Source organism: Labrus mixtus, chromosome 9 (assembly GCF_963584025.1).
Source record: "Labrus mixtus chromosome 9, fLabMix1.1, whole genome shotgun sequence".
In the NCBI taxonomy this organism is placed as follows: Eukaryota; Metazoa; Chordata; class Actinopteri; order Labriformes; family Labridae; genus Labrus; species Labrus mixtus.
This window is the reverse complement of record NC_083620.1, coordinates 29,235,929-29,244,550: the sequence shown is the minus strand read 5'-3', so window position 1 is coordinate 29,244,550 and position 8,622 is coordinate 29,235,929. Positions and strand designations below refer to the sequence as shown.

At 42.3% G+C, this 8,622-nt stretch overlaps 1 protein-coding gene across 1 annotated transcript in view; it reads right to left on the bottom strand.

Annotated features, from left to right (window-relative positions):
• Positions 1-1,644: 1,644 nt before the first annotated feature.
• Positions 1,645-8,622, bottom strand: part of si:ch211-137a8.2 (uncharacterized protein LOC777613 homolog) — a 34,479-nt gene continuing 27,501 nt past the window's right edge. The window contains exons 11-13 of the mRNA XM_061045793.1: positions 5,217-5,369; positions 3,979-4,034; positions 1,645-2,237 (exon numbers count right to left, since the gene is read on the bottom strand). Of these exons, the coding sequence (XP_060901776.1) occupies positions 2,042-2,237; positions 3,979-4,034; positions 5,217-5,369 (405 nt within the window). The 3' untranslated portion in view covers positions 1,645-2,041. The remainder of the gene's footprint in view (positions 2,238-3,978; positions 4,035-5,216; positions 5,370-8,622) is intronic.

Sequence of the window (8,622 nt, the reverse complement as noted above, 5' to 3'; positions counted from 1 at the left end):
AGCCATATTTTGCTTTCTCCCACGAGCGTCATGCAATTCACAACTGGCATTAACTTCTCTGCACAAACACCAGAATCAAAGATCATAACTGAGACCTTAGAGGGGCAGGACGGGAACGCTGCAGAACATCGGCGACTAGACGGCGTCACAGAGCGGTGCAAAAATTAAATCTATGCGTGTGTTCTATGTTATCTGAGTTAGGGTTAAAGTTAGTCTAAGAAACATTCACCTGACAAGTCCAGATTCAAATCTTAATCCAAGATATCACAATGCTATGCTAACGTTAGCCACGCGCTGCAAACCTATTTGACATCGTTGGCAGACGGCCAAATTCAACCCACAATGCACTGCTTTTTTCTTCACTTCCTTTGTTTGGTGAACTGAACTCTGGTGGTGGACTTGGAAGTGAACCAAGACCCCCGTTTTTAAATGGATCAGAGTTCAGTTCTTTGGTCGGCACCAGAGTTCATTTGAGCGTTCACATCAACCCAAACCAAAACGACAAAACGACTCAGGTGTGAACGCACCCTAGAATAAATCTTGACATTCTTCCCTTTCTGAGTCTGCACAGATGTTTTACACGCTTCAGACTCTTTAATAAATATCACTCCACACATCTCATCACTTTTATACTCGATGCTTCCCCCCGTCTTATTCCTGTAAGCGCTCTGAACAGGGACTCCACATAAACCTGTGCAAACACTCAGGACACTGTGTGTGTGTGTGTGTGTGTGTGTTTAAAATCCAACTTGCAGAGACATGAAACTATAACTGCAAAGTATGTCATCCATCATGTGTGAGCCTCTAAGAGCTCAGACTGCACCAACGCAGCACACAAACAAACAAACAAACAAACAAACAAACAACACAACGGGCCGGATCTCTGCTGTGATAGATTATCTCTCTGCTGCAGGTTTGTTTTAAGTCTCTGCAGGAAGATTTGTCTTAAAGAGAGCTTCAAGTAAAGACTGGACGAATAAAGAAAACTCTTTTTCTCAAAGCCTTGGAGGTTCAGAAAAAGGTCAGCAGTCAAGAAAAAAAAAAAACGTCTCAAGGACTTTGTTGACTGGAAAACGTTTCCTAACTCGTCATGCTGCACCGACTTGTTCTGTGGACATCTTCATGAATCCAATCCAAGTGCTATCCCGGTGTAACGAGGCACTTACAGATCAAAATCGTCATCTTTTTGATGTCAGACACATTACAGACATTAAGGCATGAAGCTAGCTGCATCCTTTGCATTAGCTTTAGCTACATTAGCACAGATAGCAGTTCAAAAACCAGAATCTGCTTTTTTACAATCTTTTCCACAACAAAGTGAGCTATGAGGAGCGTGTTATCGTGGTCAAGGCAGTTACAGATTCATATGAGGTCATCATTTTGACATGGATGGCAGTCAGGAGAGTCGTGATTTTACAAGATTGAAGTCGTACTTGTTCATATGTTTCATTGAATGAGGAGCGTCTTATGAAGTTATAGTTGAGTTTAGCTTTAACGTGTGACTGAATACTTCCTCATTTTGTCAAAATAACACATGATAACCACAGTTTCAAAGTAAGTCCACCTGTACGAGACGATTTACATCAAGAACAGAAACCTTTTGTAATGTTTGGCTGATCGTTTACACTAAAAAAACTGGTAAACTGGAAAACCGGTTCCAGAGTGCAAACTTTTGGAAAGGCACTGTGAACTTCAGCGTTTTGGTTTTGCGCTGTGCGTCACCGGGTCCGTTTCTGGAGCGTGAGCGCGGCCATGAGTAGCTGGATGAAAGCTCACAGATGATGCTCCATGATAATGATGTGAACACACAGAAAACAGAGCTTCTGTTTCTGCTGAGGCATGTTAAACACCTTCAGTCGAGTTCTAATCATCTCGGGGTTCCTCCTGATGTTTCTGCAGATTTCTGTCAAACATTTAAATCTTTGTGGGGAATTTGAAATGAGCAACTTGTTGACACGGTGAGCTGCAAACCTTCGTCCTAGAGATCCTGAGAAAAAAGTGCTTTGTTCAAACTCTGTCTGTGAGAGTCTCTGAAAGGTCTTCAGGTAGGCGGGGGTCCGTTGACGTATCTGAGGGCCAGGTGGAAGCTCCGAGGCAAACTGCTGCTGCGCTGGCACGGCGGCTCCAGGGCGACCCACATCAGACAGGCCAGGAGGACCAGAGCGGCAGCCGGGAGGAGGTAGAGGAGAGCGGGGGAGGGGGAGGAGGAGGCGGGGGCCGGGCTGCTGGAGGTCACACTGAGGAGGGGGGAGAGATGGAGGTGTTGGTTTCTAACGGTTACATTTCTCAAAATTCTTACCATCCATAAAAAAAATATTTTAGGCACAAAGTGGAAGTTTTGGAGGAAAGCAGCGACAGCCGTCTTCCTACACTAACTTCTACTTTGTGGCAGAACTGAATTCAGGGTTTTGAATTACACGGACATCACTGAAGTTTCTTTCTGTTCTTGGGCCTTTAAATCAGATTACATTTGGGGCAAATTAAAAAGGTAAATATATACAGCACCATCCATTCCTCCATTCAACAGAATCTAATTTATGGCAGTGTAGAGAAAACCTTGGAACAGCTTTAAGTCATTCACTGGGGGAAACAAAACAGTAATTCCTTATTTTATTGGTCTGTAATCTAATAATGGTCCTGAGTCCTGGATCAGAATATGTAACATGGCTACAGGGGAGACACTTCTGAGACGATTGTTGGAGTTTAGTGAAGTCTAAGCTCTGACTTCTAGGGATGTTTTCTTATACCATTCCTCGATTTAATAAAACAAGCAGAAGCAGAACCAGAGAGCTAACTCGGTTAATTCAATGTGATTTTTTAGCAACTCATTTCTTGCTGTCTGGAGCAGGGGTTTCCCCTAGAGGTGACCAGGGTGGCAAGGTGCCCCACGTGAAATCTGATTTGCCATCCAGGTGCCACCCAAAAATCCTAACCTATGATTGGCTGTTTGCTTTTTCAGAGTGGTGATTTGTTTAATTCAAATATGTAGAGCTGTGTGGCAGCAGGCTGCTAGATTTGTTCCAAAGTATTTCATTACTCAAACAATGGCTAAAATCAAAACAACAGTGCTCACATGAACAGCTTCTGACTGGTGTATTGTTTGATCATGCTGCCTTTGCTCTACAGTTTATGTCTATTTATTTATTCTCTCCTTATTGTTTTCTCTGTTTTATCACTTTTCTCCCTATCTTAATTGTTTTCCTTTCAGAAGCCTCCTGTGTGTTGAGAACTAGCATGCTTGCTAAAACACTCAAACAATGCATCTGGTTCGTCCAATGTATCTGTGATGTCCATGCCAAATAAAGTCCATTATTATTATTCGACAGGTGTGATGATACGAACTTAATTGCAAGCAAACTCTCAAATTGTCTTACGTGCAAAATATCATTAATCTGCAATGCAGAGGTGCCCAAACAATACCAATAAATGTATCCTTGCATGTTTGTAAGTGTTTAGGAGGTTTTGTTACAATTACTAAATATTTAAAAACTGACTTCAGACTTTTTTAGTCCTCAAAGAATGAAGCTAAGACGATTCAAACGTCGCCTCTACATTGTGTTACTTTTTAAAGCTGAATAAACAAACACAGGAATGTAACATTTGAATGAAATTTAATGTAAGTAAAGTAGATAAATGCTATTTATTCATGTGTGTGCACAAACGTGATGAGACCCCTGCAGAGGTCGATGGTCACCCCAAATCGACACTCTGGACGCACCCCCAGACTTTATAGCGACCTCATTATTGAATTAATTTGAACTTATCCTAGAAAATGCCGTTCAGGTGCTTGAATAGAATACTTTGATCTTTTATAAAATACATTGATTTTCTCATTTCTTGTTGTTTTGTTAAAATAAACACAGAGTTTCTTAAACACAGAAAACAGGCAAGATGGACGAGCACAGATGCAAAAACTAAACCTGCTTACAACCCAAAGAGAAACATGCTAATCCTTAACTGAGTTCCTGTGTTTCTCACCTTTGTTCGGAGAAACTGCGCTCGGCTTCTTCGCAACAGGACTGCTCTTCTTCAACCTGAAGAACAAAAAGCTTCTGTTACTCCTCAGAGGTTTCAGGCAACCTCGTATTAAAACTTTAAAGGAAAAATACCTCTACACACACACACACACACAGAGTTCATGTCTTCCCTAAGGGTAGGAGCAACAAGACTTATTTTTACTACTTCTTATAAATGTGGATGAATTCCAATAAACAATCAAAACCACATTTTACTCCAAACTGAAACAATCTGCTGAGTATCTCTGATGATAAGAAATCCTCTTTCAAGGGAAGCAACAACTAAAAACATCAAACTAATCTCTGATTAATCTCACTTATTTTTCAAAGCAATCGGCAACCTCTGCCAAAAACTGCAGTTCCTCAAATGACCACTGGAGGCTGGATTCAAAGGTGAGTCATTTCCCATAGACCCCCAGTTTAAATTCAAACTTTACAGCAGAAATAAACATGTTAAAGCACTTCTTTAGAGCCAGAAGTTTCCAGTTTGAATGAAAGAGTAACTAATGCTTAAATATATAATGCTAATATTTGGCTAGCTTAAAACAGCATCAGAAAATTCATATTTACTGAAGAAATTAAAAGCTGACTGCAAATGATTTTTTGTTCAACCAAATAATAACTGAAACCTCTTTGATGCTGCAGTGGTAGTGACTTGTTCATAACAAGGTAGCCATTGCCCTAAAGCACACCTTGTTGTTGTTGTTCTTTTGTCGTCTTTAAGCTAAATCAGCGCGATATCAGACCAGGATGTAAATGCTAGTTCTTTAGCTTTATTAACCAGATAACATAAGAAGTAGGGTTGTAGTCAAGACCACACAAACCGAGACCAAGACGTACCTGAGAGCAGATCGCTAGCCCATTTATACCAGCCGCTCCCTAATGACAGAAACTTGATGCTAAAGATTGGGACGGTAACCTCATTAGGAAAATGTTCACTGATGTGAAGTAAAAACAAAACCCATTTTCTTTTAGACTTGCCTACACTCACAAGCGGAGTGTTGGCCACTAGAAAAAATGTTGGTTTTGGGTACTTCTTTCTCTTTGTAACCAAGAGGCTAACTTCACTTCTTACTTACCACTTCCAAAAAACAAAGATGGTGGCGTCCAAAATGTAAAAATTCCAAGTTTCACAACTGTTGTCCCCAGAATAATTGTTGTTGCACTGTTGCTGCATGATCTAAGACACCATCGACTCACCTGAAGATTTGGCCCGTGTTGTTGATTCAGCCAGTCAGAGGGAACTTTGGGGTCATGTATGGATGAAGGGGAGGGGGCAGGAAAAGGCTGCTGGGTGTAATCATGGCAGAGTTGGTTGCTGGTTGCACCAATGTGGCTTCCATCAAAGTAACGCTGTAAATTAAGCAGAAAGGAAAGGAATTCAATTCAGATTGGAAAGTGTTTCATCAGTTCAAGCTTAAAAACCGTCCCATAAAGTTGTAGGACTGATTACTAATAACCAATTCAACAGAACAATTAACACTCAAAAGATTCTTTGATTCTCAATTTTAAACCAAAGAAAACATGGCAGAAAATAAACCCTTCAAAACTACATCTGTTAGTTGGAAATATGGTTTGAAGGTAGAAGAGCTAGGTGCTATAACAACACGTCCACTCATTGATTGGTTGAAGTTATGGACATGACTCCATAAATAATTCTTCAGACAAAATCCAATAAATATAAAGAATAATCAGTCAGTACGTTCATCTGCAGTTAGAAAATGTTGGTTCATTATGTTACTCGACTAAAACTTGACTTTTAAAATGCTTGTAAATGTTAGTCTGAAATCTTACTCATTTTAAAATCTTGGTGTCACACACCTATCAATTAACTCTTGCATAGACATTGATCTCAATCGGACCCAAACTGGACTGGGTGTCCTGAGCTTCCCAGCACTTGGCTTTGACCCAGAAGTCCAGCTGCATAATTGTGTAGTGTTAGGTGGGGGTTGTTTCTGTAGTAGATGAACAATGATGAAATCGTGAAACAGACTGTGGATCATCTTAGATTTATTCAGCCGTGGTCAGACATGGCTGACAAAGTGCAGACCATCACTGACCCATGCTGACCAAGATCTCACAATCATTGACAAACACTGGCAAAGTCTTCATCTTCACAGTGTTGTTTATATTCTGCTAGAAGGTACAGCCCACAAATTCCTGGCTGCTTCGGTTCATCTCTAAAAGGCTAGAGAGAAGACACTTGGCTCCAATCCAAATATAACTGCTGCTATGAGGTCTCTAACACATGTTTATTACAGCTTCACAAACCTAAAAGAAGAATTAGTCTGGGATGGTTGGCACAATTTAAAGATATATCCACAAAATTATCAAGATGAATGAATCCATGAAAATACGTACTAACATGTTGCATAGCAGAAGTCAGGTCAGCGTCTGCCTCCAGATATCACAGCAGGCTAGAGGGATAACGTGCATCGCATGTGAACCAAAAAGTAAAGCGTAGAGCATGTACGATGTAAAGCTGTTCATGTTTTCACCATTCCATGTACAACCAGTTTTCTGCTTGCTAACTTGTAAGAAGGGTCAACTGGAAGAAGGTCCAAAAGTAATTAGCTGAAAGGATGTATATCGCCACCTACTGTTGCAGAGCTGGATATACTTCCATCAATAAATAACCCCCCCCCCCCCCCCCCTCTGTACTCGTATACTGGTACAAGGACAGTAAGGTCAAATGAGTAGCTCAACTCCACTTAGCCGTGCATGTAGAAGTGCTGCCTATCTGCAGCCCCATTACCGTTAGCGAGTTATTTGTGCTGTTTGTCAAGGACACAAAAGCCTCTGGATGATGTTCCAGACTTTCATTTCAGCACAAAACTGAGATCATGAGATTTCCTCGACCTCCATTACAAAGGGCAAAAACTTCACTAAAGAGCTGTTAGAGGAGCATACTTAGAAGAAGAAGAGAGTGCTTCAGATTCAACTTCACTGGAGTTTACTCTGCTCTCGGTTTGTACGCGCACCGCTCCAAAACATCGATCACGCTCTTGATTCTCTTCTGCAGGTTGATTTCTGCCCCAATTTGTTTGGTGCTCGCTCGATAGTTTCGTCAGTTAATGAACCTCCATTAGAAAGTGCCAATGCTATTACGCACAAACACGCATTCAATCAAACTCGCATATTGCAAATTACTATGCACCAAATCGTTCTAATTATAACACACACACACACACACACACACACACACACACACACACACACACACACACACACACACACACACACACACACACACACACACACACACACACACACACACACACACACACACACACACACACACACACACACACACACACACACACACACACACACACACACACACACACACACACACACACACACACTTTGTTATCAGATTTGAAACTCATCGGCTAACTTTTCTTCCTCTTTGCCCGTCGTCTGTTTATCTCCTTTTCCTGTACGCGGACCGTTATCTGTAAACGGTCGTAACTCAAGACAGAGGAAAGACCGAGATTTGGGAGGGAGGAAGTAAAGAGGAGGGAAGGAGAGGAGGAAGTCTGGGTGTTTCTCTCCTGTTTTTATGGGGACAGTAAAAGTGCAGCCAGACTCAATGCATAAATCAAGACTTTATGGATTCATTCAGCGGGCCCGGGAAGCGACGGAGGAAGAGGAGAGTAAATAGATGGCTCGACGGTAATGAGAGAGAGAGGGAGAGGAAATAAAGAGTGAGGCTAACGGAGAGAGAGAAACAAGAAGCCGGCGAGAATGAGAAAACAGAGGAGGGATGGAGGACGGTTATTCAGGAATCCATCTTTACAAAAGGTGGATGAGCAGGGAAAATAGAGGCTGATGATTATGAATGTTGATGGAGCTGCTGCTGAGAGAGGACATCACTCAGTGTGTGTTTGCTGAAATGTCTCTTTACAATGCTGGGTAAAACTGAGGGAGATGGGGCGCTGGTGGTGCAGTGGTTAGTGCGCGCACCCCATGTACGGAGGCTGTGGTCTTCCAGGCGGGTGGCCTGGGTTCGAATCCGACCTGTGGCTCCTTTCCTGCATGTCATTCCCTCTCTCTCTCTCTCTCCCTGATTTCCGACTCTATCCACTGTCCTGTCTCTCCAATAAAGGCACAAAAAGCCCAAAAATACATCTTTAAAAAAACTAAAAAAACTGAGGGAGATGAGATGGTTTTTGCGGCGTATCCAGCGCCGTCGCTCCTCATCAGCCCCCGGCGTCTGCACGGTTGGTGAGATGAATCACTCTGATTGGCTGTTCAACTAAGCGAATCAGTGCACGAGAAGAAAAACGGAAGTGACCAAAGCAAGTAAACGACTACAGTCAAGAAGCAACTTTTTATCAGACATTATTCTCGTTTCCAGACTACCGCCCCCTGCTGGCATGGAGAGTTATTTCCTTTATTTCTCACGCATGCGCAGAACGTACGTGGTAGTTGGCCGTCGGCTGTGACAAAAGCGTTGTGAGGCAATGCCACTAGTTCTTTGGCGTCTGCTTAGTGTGTCAGGGCCTGGGAGCTCCACCTACTGACCGGCTGCAGGATATGTCATTGGCTCTGCCTTCTCCATGGTATGTTGTCAACCCGGACTAAACACACTGATAGACAGGTG